Below are 20,666 nucleotides of genomic sequence, written 5' to 3'. Positions count from 1 at the left end.
TGCGCCTACTCTCCTTCCCCTTGCCCTGTAGTTTCCCCGAGGTGCCGCCCGGCGACTGCCCAGGCATCCTCTGGCTATCTATGGCTGTTTCCCTTCCCCCCGCAGACCTGTACCTTCCCCGAAGTGCCGCCCGGCGACTGCCCAGGTATCTTTGGGGAGTCTCTGCGCCAACTCTCCTTCCCCTTGCCCTGTAGCTTCCCTTAGGTGCCGCCCGGCGACTGCCCAGGCACTCTACAGAATATCTCGACCGTTCTACCCCCCCTTTCGCACGTTTCCCTTGGCCTTGGCATCCCCGAGACGAAATCTCCGTCCCATGGCCACTCATGACTCGGAGTCCCGGCAAATTATAAATATGGCTGTAATTTCGACCCTGGCTTGACTGAGAGTTATACCCCAGCCTAGATCGCATCCTTACAAGTGGCATGGTATGGCACCACCAAACGATACAGATCACGTAGGCGTCGGGACCCGCACCGTCGGAGGCGCAGCAAGACCGGAAGGTATGGGAGGAGGAGCCAGGAGCCGCGAAGCAACGCGCGCGATCCACGGCAGCACCGAAGGCAGGCAGAGGAGACGGCGCCGGAGGCACGGGAGCCAGCGACAGCGGCAGCGGGAGCACACGCAGCAGCGGAGCCACCGGCTGCGACGGCGGCCGGGAAGCCGGCGGCAGCGACGGAGACGCCGACAGAGGCACCTACACCGGCAGCGGCAGCGACGGAGGAACCGGCAGCGACAGCGTCGAAGAACCGGCAGCGGACACGGAAACAGCGACGCCCGCAGCGCGGCCACCAGCCGAGGCCATACGGAGGAGCCATATGGAACAGCAGCACAGCCGGCGAGCAGCAGCAGAGGCGCGACGCGAGGAGGAGCGGCGACGCGGGGAGGAGCGGCGACGCGAGGAGGAGGCCCGAAGGAAGGCAGCAGAGAAGGCGCAAATGGAGGCGGCGCTGAACAAGGTCATAATGCGGGAGGCACGGGACGCCCTGCAGCGGCAGATGGAGGCTGCGCGGCGTGAAGCCGAAGCCCACGAGGGGAACGAGGAGGAGGCTTTGCCTCCTCCGAGGTTCTTAAAGGTGAAGACGGGCCTGGTTGACAGACCGGCGGGGCAGCAGCAGCCACAACAGGGTGAAGAGGCACCCTTATGGGAACGCCGGCATCCTGAGCCACCGTCGCAGCCACAGAGCACGCAACAGCCAATGCCCCCGCAGTCGCCGCCACCAAAATCTCCACCACCGAATTCACCGCCACAACAGTCGTCGCCACGACGGCAGGAATCACCGAATGAGCCGCCACAGGAACAGGCACAGCAGCCCCAGTGGGGTGGTCCGGAGAACGCGGTATGCGGGCAATTTGTGTCGCAAAGCGTTCACACGGCAGTGAGAAGTGGCATGGTATGGCACCACCAAACGATACACATCACGTGGGCGTCGGGAACCGCACCGTCGGATATAGCCACTATAACGTAATCTGCCAGTAAATATCCCTGTTTCACTCTAACTCTGAAGTTTCTTATCGGATCAGGACATGCCACGCCTCCTAGCCATCTGTACAACGTCCTGATTGTGTCAATGGCTTCTGGAGAATGTGCAGGATCTTTTGCAATCAATTTGCCTACGAAGCCCACGAAGGGAACGAGGAGGAGGCTTTGCCTCCTCCGAGGTTCTTAAAGGTGAAGACGGGCCTGGTTGACAGAACGGCGGGGCAGCAGCAGCCACAACAGGGTGAAGGGGCACCCTTATGGGAACGCCGGCATCCTGAGCCACCGTCGCAGCCACAGAGCACGCAACAGCCAATGCCCCCGCAGTCGCCGCCACCAAAATCGCCACCACCGAATTCACCGCCACAACAGTCGTCGCCACGACGGCAGGAATCACCGAAGGAGCCGCCACAGGAACAGGCACAGCAGCCCCAGTGGGGTGGTCCGGAGAACGCGGTATGCGGGCAATTTGTGTCGCAAAGCGTTCACACGGCAGTGAGGAGTGTGTGAAGGAGCAGACGCTCCCCCACATAATTTTTTCACCATGAAGGATCTCTTATTATTATTTACTATTATTTTGTTATTATTATGTTTTATTTTCATTATAAGGTTAAGTGACGGCATTTGTTAGTAGTTAAGCTATGGCATTAATCAAAATTAGTTTAAGTACTTGCTCGGTCGTGACTTAGATGGGAGGGAAAAGCACAGTGATCGCTCGGGCATCACTGATAGCACTGATAAAAGCTCCAGAGTTGAGACACGAACCTCAACCACCAACATCAGCACAGAGCGGAGACACGAACCTCAACCACCAACATCTGTACAGAGAGCGGGAGAGCAGAGAGCGAAAGCTCAACCACCAGCACAACAAGGGTGGGTTTATAAGATCGCAAGCACATGGAAAACGGGAGATATATTCCAGACCAGCGAGCTGAACGGACGTGCCAGTGGAAGCAGCCAAGAAGACGAAGAAGAAGACAGATTTTGACGGCGAGCTAGGAAAGGGGTGAGCAAGTCTCACCGTCGTGAGGAAGATGGCTGGCGAGCGGTGTTAGGCAGGAGAAGAGGAAGAAGAAGAGATAAAATAAAAATGGAACTTAAATAACTACCAGCGCGGCATCCTCTGTTGATCTGTGCGTTTTCCCCTGACCCTGAGCGTTTTCATAACGCTCGCGGCGAACACCGCGGCAGCTTCCCAGATCCTCTGGTCTGCCAGCATCAGCGGCACCAGGTTGTTGACGCATATTGCAGACCCTGCAATGGCTTCAAGCTCCTGTCGCTCGTATGCGAACCGGTGGCACTCGAAGAGGACGTGCTGAGCGTCCTCCACTATGCCAGAGCCGCACTCCGGGCACCAGTCCTCCGTATCGTGCCCAAAGCGCTTGAGGTAGCTTCGGAAGCAGCCATGCCCGCTCAGCGACTGGGTTAGGTAGTGGTCTACCTGCCCGTGCTTCCTTCCGACCCAGGACGAGATGTGTGGGATGAGGGAGTGCGTCCAGCGCCCTTTTTGGGAGCTGTCCCTCCTCCTCTGCCATTTCTCCATGCTGCTCCTTCTAGCGGCAGCCTTCAGCTCTGCCTTGCTGATTCCTGCTTCGTCGTCCTGCAGGGCGTCGTAAATTTCTCTGCGCTCCCGGATCAGCTCCCCTAGAGGAATATGCCCGGCGATGACCAGCGCTGCCTCGTCCGAGATGGTCCGGAACGCGCATGCGATCCTGATGGCGCATAGCCGATACGTGGCCTCCAGCCCCCGCATATAGCTTTTCACCGTTGCGGCCTTCGCCCACACCGGCGCGGCGTAGAGCATTTGCGCCGTTACAACGCTCGTCAGCAGCTTCCTCGTTGCCTGTTTTGGGCCTCTGGTGTTGAGCAGCAACCTCGAGCGCGATCCTACGGTTCCGCTGGCCTTCTTGTTGATGTACTCCAGGTGCTCCTTGAAGGATAGCCTCGTGTCTATGTGGACACCCAGGTATTTAATCGACCTTTGGGAGGTGATCGTGGTCCCTCCGACTTGTACGATGGCAGTCTCCACCGCTTTGCGGCTCGATATGAGCACAGCCTCCGTCTTGTGGGCCGCCAGCTCGAGGCCTGCTACCGCTAGCCACGATTCCACGGCTTGGATAGCCTCGTTTGCGAGGTTTTCCACGGCGGCAAGGTCCTTTGCGACCACCACTATCGCGACATCGTCCGCGAAGCCTACCAAGCTTGTGCTGGCTGGCATCGACAACCTCAAAACTCCATCGTACATGGCGTTCCAGAGCAGGGGTCCCAAAACGGAGCCCTGCGGGACTCCGGCTGAGACTTCGTATGCTCTGGAACCCAGACTCGTGTCCATCGTGAGTACCCTGGCGCTGAAATAGCTGTAAGCTATTCGGCAGGTACCCCGGGATGTTGAAGCTTCTGAGGGCCTCCAGCGTTCGGCCCCAATCGGCAGAGTTGAAGGCGTTCCTTACATCCAGCGTCACCACCAGACAGTAGGACTTGCTTCCACCTCTCCACCTGGTTCCCGCGCATGCCTCCTTTGCCATTTCTACCACTCTTGAGATGGCGTCCAGCGTTGACTTCCCCTTCCTGAAGCCGTATTGGCCCGGGGAGAGACCGCCAGCCGCTTCGATGGCTGCACTCAGCCTCGTTGCAACCACCTTCTCGAAGACCTTCCCGATGGTGTCCAGCAGACAGATGGGCCTGTAGGAGGAGGCCTCTCCTGGTGGCTTGCCCGGCTTGGCCAGAAGTAGCAGCCGCTGCCTCTTCCACCTCTCGGGGAACGTGCCCTCCTGTAGGCACTGGTTAAACAGGCCAGCAACCTCCGTCGGGAGCAGCGCTAGCGCCAGCTTTACCCTATAGTTTCCCGGGGGTGCCGCCCGGCGACTGCCCAGGCATCCTCTGGCTATCTATGGCTGTTTCCCTTCCCCCCGCAGACCTGTACCTTCCCCGAAGTGCCGCCCGGCGACTGCCCAGGTATCTTTGGGGAGTCTCTGCGCCAACTCTCATTCCCCTTGCCCTGTAGCTTCCCTTAGGTGCCGCCCGTCGACTGCCCAGGCACTCTACAGAATATCTCGACCGTTCTACCCCCCCTTTCGCACGTTTCCCTTGGCCTTGGCATCCCCGAGACGAAATCTCCGTCCCATGGCCACTCATGACTCGGAGTCCCGGCAAACCGAAGAAGGCATGCAGAGGAGACGGCGCCGGAGGCACGGGAGCCAGCGACAGCGGCAGCGGGATCACACGCAGCAGCGGAGGCACCGGCTGCGACGGCGGCCGGGAAGCCGGCGGCAGCGACGGAGACGCCGACAGAGGCACCGACACCGGCAGCGGCAGCGACGGAGGAACCGGCAGCGACAGCGTCGAAAGAACCGGCAGCGGACACGGAAACAGCGACGCCCGCAACGCGGCCACCAGCCGAGGCCATACGGAGGAGCCATATGGAACAGCAGCACAGCCGGCGAGCAGCAGCAGAGGCGCGACGCGAGGAGGAGCGGCGACGCGGGGAGGAGCGGCGACGCGAGGAGGAGGCCCGAAGGAAGGCAGCAGAGAAGGCGCAAAGGGAGGCGGCGCTGAACAAGGTCATAATGCGGGAGGCACGGGACGCCCTGCAGCGGCAGATGGAGGCTGCGCGGCGTGAAGCCGAAGCCCACGAGGGGAACGAGAAGGAGGCTCCGCCTCCTCCGAGGTTCTTACAGGTGAAGACGGGCCTGCAGTGGCCCCCGCAGTCGCCGCCACCAAAATTGCCACCACCGAATTCACCGCCACAACAGTCGTCGCCACGACGGCAGGAGTCACCGAAGGAGCCGCCACAGGAACAGGCACAGCAGCCCCAGTGGGGTGGTCCGGAGAAGGCGGTATGCGGGCAATTTGTGTCGCAAAGCGTTCACACGGCAGTGAGGAGTGGCATGGTATGGCACCACCAAACGATACACATCACGTGGGCGTCGGGAACCGCACCGTCGGATATAGCCACTATAACGTAATCTGCCAGTAAATATCCCTGTTTCACTCTAACTCTGAAGTTTCTTATCGGATCAGGACATGCCACGCCTCCTAGCCATCTGTACAACGTCCTGATTGTGTCAATGCCTTCTGGAGAATGTGCAGGATCTTTTGCAATCAATTTGCCTACGAAGCCCACGAAGGGAACGAGGAGGAGGCTTTGCCTCCTCCGAGGTTCTTAAAGGTGAAGACGGTCCTGGTTGACAGACCGGCGGGGCAGCAGCAGCCACAACAGGGTGAAGAGGCACCCTTATGGGAACGCCGGCATCCTGAGCCACCGTCGCAGCCACAGAGCACGCAACAGCCAATGCCCCCACAGTCGCCGCCACCAAAATCGCCACCACCGAATTCACCGCCACAACAGTCGTCGCCACGACGGCAGGAATCACCGAAGGAGCCACCACAGGAACAGGCACAGCAGCCCCAGTGGGGTGGTCCGGAGAACGCGGTATGCGGGCAATTTGTGTCGCAAAGCGTTCACACGGCAGTGAGGAGTGGCATGGTATGGCACCACCAAACGATACACATCACGTGGGCGTCGGGAACCGCACCGTCGGAGGCGCAGCAAGACCGGAAGGCATGGGAGGAGGAGCCAGGAGCCGCGAAGCAACGCGCGCGATCCACGGCAGCACCGAAGGCTGGCAGAGGAGACGGCGTCGGAGGCACGGGAGCAGGTGAAGGTGAAGACGGGCCTGGTTGACAGAACGGCGGGGCAGCAGCAGCCACAACAGGGTGAAGAGGCACCCTTATGGGAACGCCGGCATCCTGAGCCACCGTCGCAGCCACAGAGCACGCAACAGCCAATGCCCCCGCAGTCGCCGCCACCAAAATCGCCACCACCGAATTCACCGCCACAACAGTCGTCGCCACGACGGCAGGAATCACCGAAGGAGCCACCACAGGAACAGGCACAGCAGCCCCAGTGGGGTGGTCCGGAGAACGCGGTATGCGGGCAATTTGTGTCGCAAAGCGTTCACACGGCAGTGAGGAGTGGCATGATATGGCACCACCAAACGATACACATCACGTGGGCGTCGGGAACCGCACCGTCGGATATAGCCACTATAACGTAATCTGCCAGTAAATATCCCTGTTTCACTCTAACTCTGAAGTTTCTTATCGGATCAGGACATGCCACGCCTCCTAGCCATCTGTACAACGTCCTGATTGTGTCAATGCCTTCTGGAGAATGTGCAGGATCTTTTGCAATAAATTTGCCTACGAAGCCCACGAAGGGAACGAGGAGGAGGCTTTGCCTACTCCGAGGTTCTTAAAGGTGAAGACGGGCCTGGTTGACAGACCGGCGGGGCAGCAGCAGCCACAACAGGGTGAAGAGGCACCCTTATGGGAACGCCGGCATCCTGAGCCACCGTCGCAGCCACAGAGCACGCAACAGCCAATGCCCCCGCAGTCGCCGCCACCAAAATCGCCACCACCGAATTCACCGCCACAACAGTCGTCGCCACGACGGCAGGAATCACCGAAGGAGCCGCCACAGGAACAGGCACAGCAGCCCCAGTGGGGTGGTCCGGAGAACGCGGTATGCGGGCAATTTGTGTCGCAAAGCGTTCACACGGCAGTGAGGAGTGGCATGGTATGGCACCACCAAACGATACACATCACGTGGGCGTCGGGAACCGCACCGTCGGATATAGCCACTATAACGTAATCTGCCAGTAAATATCCCTGTTTCACTCTAACTCTGAAGTTTCTTATCGGATCAGGACATGCCACGCCTCCTAGCCATCTGTACAACGTCCTGATTGTGTCAATGCCTTCTGGAGAATGTGCAGGATCTTTTGCAATCAATTTGCCTACGAAGCCCACGAAGGGAACGAGGAGGAGGCTTTGCCTCCTCCGAGGTTCTTAAAGGTGAAGACGGTCCTGGTTGACAGACCGGCGGGGCAGCAGCAGCCACAACAGGGTGAAGAGGCACCCTTATGGGAACGCCGGCATCCTGAGCCACCGTCGCAGCCACAGAGCACGCAACAGCCAATGCCCCCACAGTCGCCGCCACCAAAATCGCCACCACCGAATTCACCGCCACAACAGTCGTCGCCACGACGGCAGGAGTCACCGAAGGAGCCGCCACAGGAACAGGCGGAGGCGCAGCAAGACCGGAAGGTATGGGAGGAGGAGCCGCGAAGCAACGCGCGCGATCCACGGCAGCACCGAAGGCTGGCAGAGGAGACGGCGTCGGAGGCACTGGAGCAGGTGAAGGTGAAGACGGTCCTGGTTGACAGAACGGCGGGGCAGCAGCAGCCACAACAGGGTGAAGAGGCACCCTTATGGGAACGCCGGCATCCTGAGCCACCGTCGCAGCCACAGAGCACGCAACAGCCAACGCCCCCGCAGTCGCCGCCACCAACATCGCCACCACCGAATTCACCGCCACAACAGTCGTCGCCACGACGGCAGGAGTCACCGAAGGAGCTGGTTGACAGACCGGCGGGCAGCAGCAGCCACAACAGGGTGAAGAGGGCACCCTTAAGGACGCCGGCATCCTGAACCACCGTCGCAGCCACAGAGCACGCAACAGCCAATGCCCCCACAGTCGCCGCCACCAAAATCGCCACCACCGAATTCACCGCCACAACAGTCGTCGCCACGACGGCAGGAGTTAAAGCGAAGGAGGCTGGTTGACAGACCGGCGGGGCAGCAGCAGCCACAACAGGGCGAAGAGGCACCCTTATGGGAACGCCGGCATCCTGAGCCACCGTCGCAGCCACAGAGCACGCAACAGCCAACGCCCCCGCAGTCGCCGCCACCAACATCGCCACCACCGAATTCACCGCCACAACAGTCGTCGCCACGACGGCAGGAATCACCAAAGGAGCCACCACAGGAACAGGCACAGCAGCCCCAGTGGGGTGGTCCGGAGAACGCGGTATGCGGGCAATTTGTGTCGCAAAGCGTTCACACGGCAGTGAGGAGTGGCATGGTATGGCACCACCAAACGATACACATCACGTGGGCGTCGGGAACCGCACCGTCGGATATAGCCACTATAACGTAATCTGCCAGTAAATATCCCTGTTTCACTCTAACTCTGAAGTTTCTTATCGGATCAGGACATGCCACGCCTCCTAGCCATCTGTACAACGTCCTGATTGTGTCAATGCCTTCTGGAGAATGTGCAGGATCTTTTGCAATCAATTTGCCTACGAAGCCCACGAAGGGAACGAGGAGGAGGCTTTGCCTCCTCCGAGGTCTTAAAGGTGAAGACGGTCCTGGTTGACAGACCGGCGGGGCAGCAGCAGCCACAACAGGGTGAAGAGGCACCCTTATGGGAACGCCGGCATCCTGAGCCACCGTCGCAGCCACAGAGCACGCAACAGCCAATGCCCCCGCAGTCGCCGCCACCAAAATCGCCACCACCGAATTCACCGCCACAACAGTCGTCGCCACGACGGCAGGAGTCACCGAAGGAGCCGCCACAGGAACAGGCACAGCAGCCCCAGTGGGGTGGTCCGGAGAACGCGGTATGCGGGCAATTTGTGTCGCAAAGCGTTCACACGGCAGTGAGGAGTGGCATGGTATGGCACCACCAAACGATACACATCACGTGGGCGTCGGGAACCGCACCGTCGGATAGCCACAAACGTAATCTGCCAGTAAAACGTTTCACCAAGGTTACGGACAGGACAGCCACGCCCCTAGCCATCTGTAGAACCCTGATTGGTCAATGCCTCCTGGAGCCACCGGATCGCAGCCAAATCAATTGCCTACGAAGCCCACGAAGGGAACGCACCAAATGCCACAGGAATTTGCCTCCACAACAGGTCGTCGCCACGACGGAGAGTACCGAAGGCCTGGTTGACAGACCGGCGGGGCAGCAGCAGCCACAACAGGGTGAAGAGGCACCCTTATGGGAACGCCGGCATCCTGAGCCACCGTCGCAGCCACAGAGCACGCAACAGCCAATGCCCCCGCAGTCGCCGCCACCAAAATCGCCACCACCGAATTCACCGCCACAACAGTCGTCGCCACGACGGCAGGAGTCACCGAAGGAGCCGCCACAGGAACAGGCGGAGGCGCAGCCACAACCGGAAGGGGACCGGGGAGCGGAGAGCCGCGAAGCAACGCAACGCGATCCCACGGCAGGCACCGAAGGCTGGCAGAGAAGACGGCAGTCGGAGCCACGAGGGCAGGTGAAGGTGAAGACGGTCCTGGTTGACAGAACGGCGGGGCAGCAGCAGCCACAACAGGGTGAAGAGGCACCCTTATGGGAACGCCGGCATCCTGAGCCACCGTCGCAGCCACAGAGCACGCAACAGCCAACGCCCCCGCAGTCGCCGCCACCAACATCGCCACCACCGAATTCACCGCCACAACAGTCGTCGCCACGACGGCAGGAGTCACCGAAGGAGCTGGTTGACAGACCGGCGGGGCAGCAGCAGCCACAACAGGGTGAAGAGGGCACCCTTATGGGAACGCCGGCATCCTGAGCCACCGTCGCAGCCACAGAGCACGCAACAGCCAATGCCCCCACAGTCGCCGCCACCAAAATCGCCACCACCGAATTCACCGCCACAACAGTCGTCGCCACGACGGCAGGAGTCACCGAAGGAGCTGGTTGACAGACCGGCGGGGCAGCAGCAGCCACAACAGGGTGAAGAGGGCACCCTTATGGGAACGCCGGCATCCTGAGCCACCGTCGCAGCCACAGAGCACGCAACAGCCAACGCCCCCGCAGTCGCCGCCACCAACATCGCCACCACCGAATTCACCGCCACAACAGTCGTCGCCACGACGGCAGGAGTCACCGAAGGAGCTGGTTGACAGACCGGCGGGGCAGCAGCAGCCACAACAGGGTGAAGAGGGCACCCTTATGGGAACGCCGGCATCCTGAGCCACCGTCGCAGCCACAGAGCACGCAACAGCCAACGCCCCCACAGTCGCCGCCACCAACATCGCCACCACCGAATTCACCGCCACAACAGTCGTCGCCACGACGGCAGGAGTCACCGAAGGAGCCGCCACAGGAACAGGCAGCAGCAGCCCCAGCACAGGGTGAAGGGGCAGGCCTGTATGGCAAAGCGTTCGCACGGAAGTAAGAGGGCCGGAGCCACAACAGGGTGAAGGGCACCCTCGTGGGATGCCGGCATCCTGAGCCACCGTCGAGACCCCACAGCACGCAACAGCCAATCCCCCACAGTCGCCGCCACCAAAATCGCCACCACCGAATTCACCGCCACAACAGTCGTCGCCACGACGGCAGGTGTAAGGTCAAGAAGGAGCTGGTTGACAGACCGGCGGGGCAGCAGCAGCCACAACAGGGTGAAGAGGGCACCCTTATGGGAACGCCGGCATCCTGAGCCACCGTCGCAGCCACAGAGCACGCAACAGCCAACGCCCCCGCAGTCGCCGCCACCAAAATCGCCACCACCGAATTCACCGCCACAACAGTCGTCGCCACGACGGCAGGAGTCACCGAAGGAGCTGGTTGACAGACCGGCGGGGCAGCAGCAGCCACAACAGGGTGAAGAGGGCACCCTTATGGGAACGCCGGCATCCTGAGCCACCGTCGCAGCCACAGAGCACGCAACAGCCAATGCCCCCCACAGTCGCCGCCACCAAAATCGCCACCACCGAATTCACCGCCACAACAGTCGTCGCCACGACGGCAGGAGTCACCGAAGGAGCTGGTTGACAGACCGGCGGGGCAGCAGCAGCCACAACAGGGTGAAGAGGGCACCCTTATGGGAACGCCGGCATCCTGAGCCACCGTCGCAGCCACAGAGCACGCAACAGCCAATGCCCCCACAGTCGCCGCCACCAAAATCGCCACCACCGAATTCACCGCCACAACAGTCGTCGCCACGACGGCAGGAGTCACCGAAGGAGCCGCCACAGGAACAGGCGGAGGCGCAGCAAGACCGGAAGGTATGGGAGGAGGAGCCGCGAAGCAACGCGCGCGATCCACGGCAGCACCGAAGGCTGGCAGAGGAGACGGCGTCGGAGGCACGGGAGCAGGTGAAGGTGAAGACGGTCCTGGTTGACAGAACGGCGGGGCAGCAGCAGCCACAACAGGGTGAAGAGGCACCCTTATGGGAACGCCGGCATCCTGAGCCACCGTCGCAGCCACAGAGCACGCAACAGCCAACGCCCCCGCAGTCGCCGCCACCAACATCGCCACCACCGAATTCACCGCCACAACAGTCGTCGCCACGACGGCAGGAGTCACCGAAGGAGCTGGTTGACAGACCGGCGGGCAGCAGCAGCCACAACAGGGTGAAGAGGCACCCTTATGGGAACGCCGGCATCCTGAGCCACCGTCGCAGCCACAGAGCACGCAACAGCCAATGCCCCCACAGTCGCCGCCACCAAAATCGCCACCACCGAATTCACCGCCACAACAGTCGTCGCCACGACGGCAGGAGTCACCGAAGGAGCTGGTTGACAGACCGGCAGGGCAGCAGCAGCCACAACAGGGTGAAGAGGCACCCTTATGGGAACGCCGGCATCCTGAGCCACCGTCGCAGCCACAGAGCACGCAACAGCCAACGCCCCCGCAGTCGCCGCCACCAACATCGCCAACACCGAATTCACCGCCACAACAGTCGTCGCCACGACGGCAGGAGTCACCGAAGGAGCTGGTTGACAGACCGGCGGGGCAGCAGCAGCCACAACAGGGTGAAGAGGCACCCTTATGGGAACGCCGGCATCCTGAGCCACCGTCGCAGCCACAGACACGCAACAGCCAATGCCCCCACAGTCGCCGCCACCAAAATCGCCACCACCGAATTCACCGCCACAACAGTCGTCGCCACGACGGCAGGAGTCACCGAAGGAGCCGCCACAGGAACAGGCGGAGGCGCAGCAAGACCGGAAGGTATGGGAGGAGGAGCCGCGAAGCAAGCACCGAAGGCTGGCAGAGGAGACGGCGTCGGAGGCACGGGAGCAGGTGAAGGTGAAGACGTTCCTGGTTGACAGAACGGCGGGGCAGCAGCAGCCACAACAGGGTGAAGAGGCACCCTTATGGGAACGCCGGCATCCTGAGCCACCGTCGCAGCCACAGAGCACGCAACAGCCAACGCCCCCGCAGTCGCCGCCACCAACATCGCCACCACCGAATTCACCGCCACAACAGTCGTCGCCACGACGGCAGGAGTCACCGAAGGAGCTGGTTGACAGACCGGCGGGGCAGCAGCAGCCACAACAGGGTGAAGAGGGCACCCTTATGGGAACGCCGGCATCCTGAGCCACCGTCGCAGCCACAGAGCACGCAACAGCCAATGCCCCCACAGTCGCCGCCACCAAAATCGCCACCACCGAATTCACCGCCACAACAGTCGTCGCCACGACGGCAGGAGTCACCGAAGGAGCTGGTTGACAGACCGGCGGGGCAGCAGCAGCCACAACAGGGTGAAGAGGCACCCTTATGGGAACGCCGGCATCCTGAGCCACCGTCGCAGCCACAGAGCACGCAACAGCCAACGCCCCCGCAGTCGCCGCCACCAACATCGCCACCACCGAATTCACCGCCACAACAGTCGTCGCCACGACGGCAGGAGTCACCGAAGGAGCTGGTTGACAGACCGGCGGGGCAGCAGCAGCCACAACAGGGTGAAGAGGGCACCCTTATGGGAACGCCGGCATCCTGAGCCACCGTCGCAGCCACAGAGCACGCAACAGCCAATGCCCCCACAGTCGCCGCCACCAAAATCGCCACCACCGAATTCACCGCCACAACAGTCGTCGCCACGACGGCAGGAGTCACCGAAGGAGCCGCCACAGGAACAGGCGGAGGCGCAGCAAGACCGGAAGGTATGGGAGGAGGAGCCGCGAAGCAACGCGCGCGATCCACGGCAGCACCGAAGGCTGGCAGAGGAGACGGCGTCGGAGGCACGGGAGCAGGTGAAGGTGAAGACGGTCCTGGTTGACAGAACGGCGGGGCAGCAGCAGCCACAACAGGGTGAAGAGGCACCCTTATGGGAACGCCGGCATCCTGAGCCACCGTCGCAGCCACAGAGCACGCAACAGCCAACGCCCCCACAGTCGCCGCCACCAACATCGCCACCACCGAATTCACCGCCACAACAGTCGTCGCCACGACGGCAGGAGTCACCGAAGGAGCTGGTTGACAGACCGGCGGGGCAGCAGCAGCCACAACAGGGTGAAGAGGGCACCCTTATGGGAACGCCGGCATCCTGAGCCACCGTCGCAGCCACAGAGCACGCAACAGCCAATGCCCCCACAGTCGCCGCCACCAAAATCGCCACCACCGAATTCACCGCCACAACAGTCGTCGCCACGACGGCAGGAGTCACCGAAGGAGCTGGTTGACAGACCGGCGGGGCAGCAGCAGCCACAACAGGGTGAAGAGGCACCCTTATGGGAACGCCGGCATCCTGAGCCACCGTCGCAGCCACAGAGCACGCAACAGCCAATGCCCCCACAGTCGCCGCCACCAAAATCGCCACCACCGAATTCACCGCCACAACAGTCGTCGCCACGACGGCAGGAGTCACCGAAGGAGCTGGTTGACAGACCGGCGGGGCAGCAGCAGCCACAACAGGGTGAAGAGGCACCCTTATGGGAACGCCGGCATCCTGAGCCACCGTCGCAGCCACAGAGCACGCAACAGCCAATGCCCCCACAGTCGCCGCCACCAAAATCGCCACCACCGAATTCACCGCCACAACAGTCGTCGCCACGACGGCAGGAGTCACCGAAGGAGCCGCCACAGGAACAGGCGGAGGCGCAGCAAGACCGGAAGGTATGGGAGGAGGAGCCGCGAAGCAACGCGCGCGATCCACGGCAGCACCGAAGGCTGGCAGAGGAGACGGGTCGGAGGCACGGGAGCAGGTGAAGGTGAAGACGGTCCTGGTTGACAGAACGGCGGGGCAGCAGCAGCCACAACAGGGTGAAGAGGGCACCCTTATGGGAACGCCGGCATCCTGAGCCACCGTCGCAGCCACAGACCACGCAACAGCCAACGCCCCCACAGTCGCCGCCACCAACATCGCCACCACCGAATTCACCGCCACAACAGTCGTCGCCACGACGGCAGGAGTCACCGAAGGAGCTGGTTGACAGACCGGCGGGGCAGCAGCAGCCACAACAGGGTGAAGAGGGCACCCTTATGGGAACGCCGGCATCCTGAGCCACCGTCGCAGCCACAGAGCACGCAACAGCCAATGCCCCCACAGTCGCCGCCACCAAAATCGCCACCACCGAATTCACCGCCACAACAGTCGTCGCCACGACGGCAGGAGTCACCGAAGGAGCTGGTTGACAGACCGGCGGGGCAGCAGCAGCCACAACAGGGTGAAGAGGGCACCCTTATGGGAACGCCGGCATCCTGAGCCACCGTCGCAGCCACAGAGCACGCAACAGCCAATGCCCCCACAGTCGCCGCCACCAAAATCGCCACCACCGAATTCACCGCCACAACAGTCGTCGCCACGACGGCAGGAGTCACCGAAGGAGCTGGTTGACAGACCGGCGGGGCAGCAGCAGCCACAACAGGGTGAAGAGGCACCCTTATGCCGGCACGACGCCACACCGCCACGCCACCGGCATCGGTGAGCCCGCACCGCCACCGTCGCAGCCACAGAGCACGCAACAGCCAACGCCCCCACAGTTGCCGCCACCAACATCGCCACCACCGAATTCCACCCCCACAACAGTCGTCGCCACGACGGCAGGAGTCACCGAAGGAGCCGCCACAGGAACAGGCGGAGGCGCAGCAAGACCGGAAGGTATGGGAGGAGGAGCCGCGAAGCAACGCGCCGGTTTGTTTGAGTTACAAAATTATTCTGAATCTATATTTCGTTTCTTGGTTTCGAACTTAAATACAAAATGCTGGCCTTGCTCTTTTTGCTGGCCGAGAATCTGATTACTCCCCATTCCTCATTTGGAACGGATGTTTGGTTGCTGAGGTCTTATATTTGTTTGTGTAAGTTGAGTCGGTGCAACTTTGTTGCATCGTCAACGTTGTTGATGTTAGGGCCTGCTATGCTAGCCTAAGTGGTTTCGGCGGGGCGAGGGTGAGGGTAAGTGCTGGGGTGGTAACTCCTCCCCCCTCAGTCTGAGCTACCGACCATAACGGAGGGATGGTTGGTGCGAAGGTGGGCGCCGGTGTGGACACGGGGTTTGAAGTAGTTGTTGCATAAATGGTTGTCTTCCTTGAAAGGTGGACGGTGCATATCACGCCCACCAGTAGTACTCCGAAAGCTGCGTAAGTTGCTGTAGCGTGTATTGCCATTCCGGTTCGCATTCTTCCGATTTCCAGGTTGGTTTTGATGTCGTCCATCTTGAGCTCATGGACTCCCAATTCTTGGGTTGTTCTGTTTCTCTTCAAAAACGTTATCTGTGGAATCTCGAGCTGCATGTGTCCCGCTTCCAGTTGCTCTACGGCCTCGTATTGAATGTTATTGACTATTGCTTCGCACTTGTTGAAAATGATCATTGCTGATCCGCTGAATGTGTCTTCGGGTCCACAATCCGTTTGTATCCTCACCTTCTCGCCATTGAAAATTGCGATGTATCCTTTCTCCGGTTGGAAAATTTCCCTGCGAAATCCTGTATCTTTTGTCTCGCATTCAGTTGCTTCTCCCTTGATAAGACTTCTCAGACAACCTTCATTGATTCTCTTTACGCTCTTGTCATTTTTACATGTATAAATTTCCCTTATTTTTTGACATTTGTCCTTATAATAGTACATTTCGTTTTTGTTATAAGCTACAAAATTAGGTGCTATTACAAATTCTGTCTTATTTATAGGTAATGGTAGTATTCTTTTCAGTGTGAACATTTCTTTCTTAAATATTGGTAGGCTTAATGAAAATATAATGTCAGTACCATTCATTATGGCTTTTAACTCTAAAAATTCGTACATGTGTTCTTCCGATAAAATCTGCACCCCTTGGTCTTCCAAATTCTGAGTAATTTTCCGGGATTCTTCTTTATTTAATATAAACTTGGGGATTATTCCTACCCTTGCTAATAATAGGCTTTCCGTTACCTCGTTGAGGTTCATTGATATCATATCTATAGTGATTGAAATTCTATCGATGTACTCAATTCTATAAATTCTTTTATCCTCTTCCACGAATGTTTTGCTTATCCCATTTTTATAATTGCTGATAAAAGAGTTTACCCTAACCTGCTCTTCGTTAATATGCTGTGTTAAGTTCCTGAACATTATAATGAACCTATTGTCCATGTTCTGGCGTGTACCTATTTCTTCATTTAACCTTCTCTCTTCTTCCTGTACTCTTCTGATCTCCTGTTCTAATTTGTCCGCATCTTCTGCGTCTAAATTTCCTGTGATTGCCTTAACTACAGAACCTAATCCGTTAAACAGTCCCCTCCTACTTCTCTTCTTGGGAGATATCGTATCTATTCTTCCTTTTACTAGGTTTAACTTGTTCTGAAGTGCCCTAACTAGATCTTTTGTTTCGGTGTCCTCTTGTATGGTCCTAAGCGTTTGGTCTAAATGGTCAACACTCTTTACATATTCCTCTAATCGGACTATGTGTATAAAGGTTTTATGTGTCTGTACTATCCTGGTTGGTCCTAATGTGATTTGTGCAATTGGCTCATCCTCCTTAAACTCCCTGATTTCAAACTTTCCTTCCGTCTCCATCGCTGTAACCCATCTGAAATTATGATCGATCGTTAGTTCTGGTAACCTTCCTAATTTTTTCCTTGTGGATTTTCTGTGGTTTTGTTGTGTTTATTGTTAAGTTGTTGTCGGTTGCCACCTTATGTGTGGTGAACCTTGGTGTTAGCTTATCCCGCCTATTCTCCTTTCTAAAAATCGTGTCATTGGTGCATACATCTAATGGGTCTTGTCTGTCTTCATTTGCCGCCTTTATTCTCTTAACTTTTTGTTGTTGTACCCTTTCTTTCACCATTGGGTATATTTCCTCCTGGAACGCATTAATCTTTTGGAGATAATCGTGCTCATTACTGAATGTCACGTTACCCATAAAATTATGCGTTCTCCCTGTGAACAACTCGTGTGGCGTAAACTTTGTTGCCGAATGGATCGAGTTGTTGTATGTGATAAATGCCTCCTTCACTATATCTTCGTGTTTGACCTGTAACTTCCTTTCCTTTTTCTCCTCTACTATTATCCTATAGATTTCTGTAATTGTTGAATGCAATCTTTCGACTGTTGCATTACTCGAGGACTGTTGAAAGGACGTTGTGTGCAATTCTATTTCATATTGCTTACAAAAATCCTTGAACAGATTAGAAGAAAATTCTACTCCTTGATCGCAAACTATTTTGCTAGGGATCCCGAAAAGAGCCATAAAGTCCCTCAATGATGCGACTACATTTATGCTGTCCCTAGCTGGAATTGTGTATCCCCACGCATACCTGGAGAATTTATCAATGATCGTTAATACGTACTTCTTGTTTACAAAATATAAATCTATGTGCACTATTTGCATCGGTTTGGCCGGGGTTTCCGTTATACTATACTTTATCTTTTGGGGATTCCTATCGTATTTCATCTTCTGACATCTGTCGCAATTGTTAATTGTCTGCGCTACTATTGGCTTCATATGTGGGAAGTATACGCTTCTTTTGATGTGAACTAACGTTTCTTCTATTCCCCTATGATTATTTCTTTCGTGATGTTCTTTGACTGCCTTTTCCTGCTGATCTCTTTCCACTATTTCTGGTAATATAAATGTGCATCTTATAGCCTTATAAATTTTGCTATAGGCAAAATATTTACAATAAGCATTCTGTATAGTTATAACCAGTTCCTCTGGTATAAAAATTGCCGCTGTTCTATTGGGCTTCAGAATCTCTTTAAGCTTGCGTCCTATTGTCTCTTCTTCGAAATTATCTTCGGTCCATGTTATCCTGATCTTATTCCTAAAGGGGACTTCCTTCTCTATTCTAGCTGGGGTTCCCTTTTTTACTACTATTTGAATATTATAATCGTTTAGTGGTTTCTCTGATATAGGAAACCCGAGATGTAAGTCCTCTTCTGCGGAATGCATGGTTTCCCCGTTAGTCGCTGCTCCCGACATGTTTTCTAGCATGTTGATCTCCGGCTGTATCCTACTCAAAGCGTCTGCCACTACGTTGAGGGATCCCTTTTTGTATAGGATTTCATAATCATATTCTAGCAATTGCAATTTCCACCTAACCAACTTTGAATCTGGTTCTTTTATACTCATTAGCCACGTCAACGGTCTGTGGTCCGTGACTATCTTAAATCTCTGTCCAAATAGATAGTGTCTGAAATGCTTTATTGCCCAGATAATAGCAAGCATCTCCTTTTCTATCGTTGCGTAGTTTATTTCCGTGTCTGACAATGTTCTACTAGCATACGCCAACGGTCTGTCCGCTCCCAAATGTCCTTGGGACAAGACAGCTCCTACGGCATAGTTGCTTGCATCTGTTGTAAGAATAAATGGTTTCGAGAAGTCGGGAAACTGCAAAATGGGGTCGTTACACAGCAGTGTTTTACATGTTTCGAATGTTTCTATGAATTCTGTGTCAATTTGTACCGGTTTCTTCCCTTTAAGCTGTCTCGTTAGTGGTTTTGTTATAGCCGCGAAATCCTTTACGAATTTCCTGTAATATCCTAAGAGTCCCAAAAATGATTTTATTTGTTTCCTAGTCTTTGGGATTGGAAACCTTTTTATTGTTTCTATCTTCTTGGGATTCGGTTTAACTCCTTCTAGGGTTACTACGTGACCTAGGTATTCTACCTCTTTTCTCAAAAATTCTGTCTTGTCCAATTGTAGCTTGAAGTTAGCGTTGTCTAATTTTGCGAACACTCTGTCTAAATCGTTCATGTGCTCTTGTAGGGATGCGGAATACACCATGATGTCGTCCATGTATACGAGGCAACATTTCCCCAACAGCTCCCCGAAAAGGTTATTCATCACTCTCTGGAACGTCGCTGGGGCATTACTGAGCCCAAACGGCATCCTCACGTATTCGAAGTGACCCCCTTCCGCTGAAAATGCTGTCTTTGGTATATCCCTTTTTTCCACTTCGATCTGGTGATACCCGCTCGCCAAATCTAGCGTCGAAAAGTATTTTGCCCTTCCTAACCCATCCAATACGTCGTTTATTATTGGCATGGGGTACCTGTCCTTAATCAATTTTTCGTTGAGTTTCCTATAGTCAACTACCATCCTCCATTTTCTTTGTCCCGACGCATCCTTCTTTTTGGCCACCAGCCACACTGGAGCGCTCCATGGGGAGTGACTGTGCCTAATGATTTTTTGATCCAATAAATTTTCTATTTGTCTTTTCACCTCTTGTCTTTCTGTGAATGCGTATCTATATGGCCTTGAGTACACTGGGATATCGTCCGTTGTCCTCACTTGATGTTTGACGACGTTTGTGAACGATAAATCCTCTCCCTCCATATAAAATGCCAATGGGTATTTTTTACATAGCCTTTTTAGTTCAGTAATTTCCTCTTCGTTTAAATGATCTGTTCTTATTTTATCAAACGGAATTCCTTTCCTCCCTATATTCTTTACGTTTTCTATGTTGTTTATTTCTACATGGTCTCCGGCCTTGAGTTCTGAAACCACTAGTGGTTCCTCCAGAAACAGCTCCTGGTCCTCTTCCGAATAGTTGGTTATCTCTACCAGACTTGATCCTGCTGTTGCCCTATACAGGCCTTCTGATATTTCCATATAAGGTTTTACTTTCGTTTTATTAATTATGAACTCCCCCTCCTGTAGCTGTACCGGCACCTTTACGACCCTTTTTGTGCCCGCTTCTATTGTATATACCTCCGTTGCTCTGTATTGCGTCTGCCATATCTGTGTTTCTGTCGTCGCTGTACGCAACTGCCGCTTGTCTACGTCAATTACTGCTCCTATTTGTTGTAGTATGTCTATTCCTACTAACCCATCGAAGAACTGATGAAATTTAAAGAGTAGCAATCTCATCTCCCCTACTCCTCCTAGTTCTCTGAACATGGCTAAGACTGTCTCCTTCTGTACTTCGTGGGATTGTACGATTGTTTTTATTTTTATTGGGTCCTTTAATCTTCTAGTGTGTTCTGCGGGTACTAATTCTGGTCTTATGAAAGAAAATGTGGATCCTGTGTCTATAAGCATTTTAATATTTTTATCTGCTGTCAGTCTAACCATTATATAGGGCAGGGTCGACTGATTCTTCTTTCGTCCTAGGTATCCTGTGCTTTGTTCGAGGCTGCCTGGCGAAAATTTCCTTCCTCTTCCTGAATATTGTGCAGCTGACC

The 20,666-nt window shown here is 56.3% G+C and overlaps 2 protein-coding genes across 2 annotated transcripts; both read left to right on the top strand.

Annotated features, from left to right (window-relative positions):
• Positions 1–427: 427 nt before the first annotated feature.
• Positions 428–1,285, top strand: LOC121404595 (hepatoma-derived growth factor-related protein 2-like). Its single transcript, XM_041594323.1, has 3 exons — positions 428–500; positions 595–1,011; positions 1,254–1,285. Exons 1-3 carry the CDS (start codon positions 428–430, stop codon positions 1,283–1,285), a joined length of 522 nt encoding a protein of 173 aa, XP_041450257.1.
• Positions 1,286–4,018: 2,733 nt separating this feature from the next.
• Positions 4,019–19,404, top strand: LOC121404594 (cytochrome c1-like). The gene is made up of 3 exons (XM_041594322.1): positions 4,019–4,161; positions 4,638–5,154; positions 19,249–19,404. The coding sequence occupies exons 1-3, from the start codon at positions 4,019–4,021 to the stop codon at positions 19,402–19,404; spliced, it is 816 nt and encodes a 271-aa protein (XP_041450256.1).
• Positions 19,405–20,666: the final 1,262 nt, after the last annotated feature.

The sequence above is a fragment of the Drosophila obscura genome, unplaced genomic scaffold (assembly GCF_018151105.1).
Source record: "Drosophila obscura isolate BZ-5 IFL unplaced genomic scaffold, ASM1815110v1 contig_25, whole genome shotgun sequence".
Lineage (NCBI taxonomy): Eukaryota > Metazoa > Arthropoda > Insecta > Diptera > Drosophilidae > Drosophila > Drosophila obscura.
The sequence above is the reverse complement of the archived record's forward strand: the minus strand, read 5'-3'. Positions and strand labels throughout refer to the sequence as shown.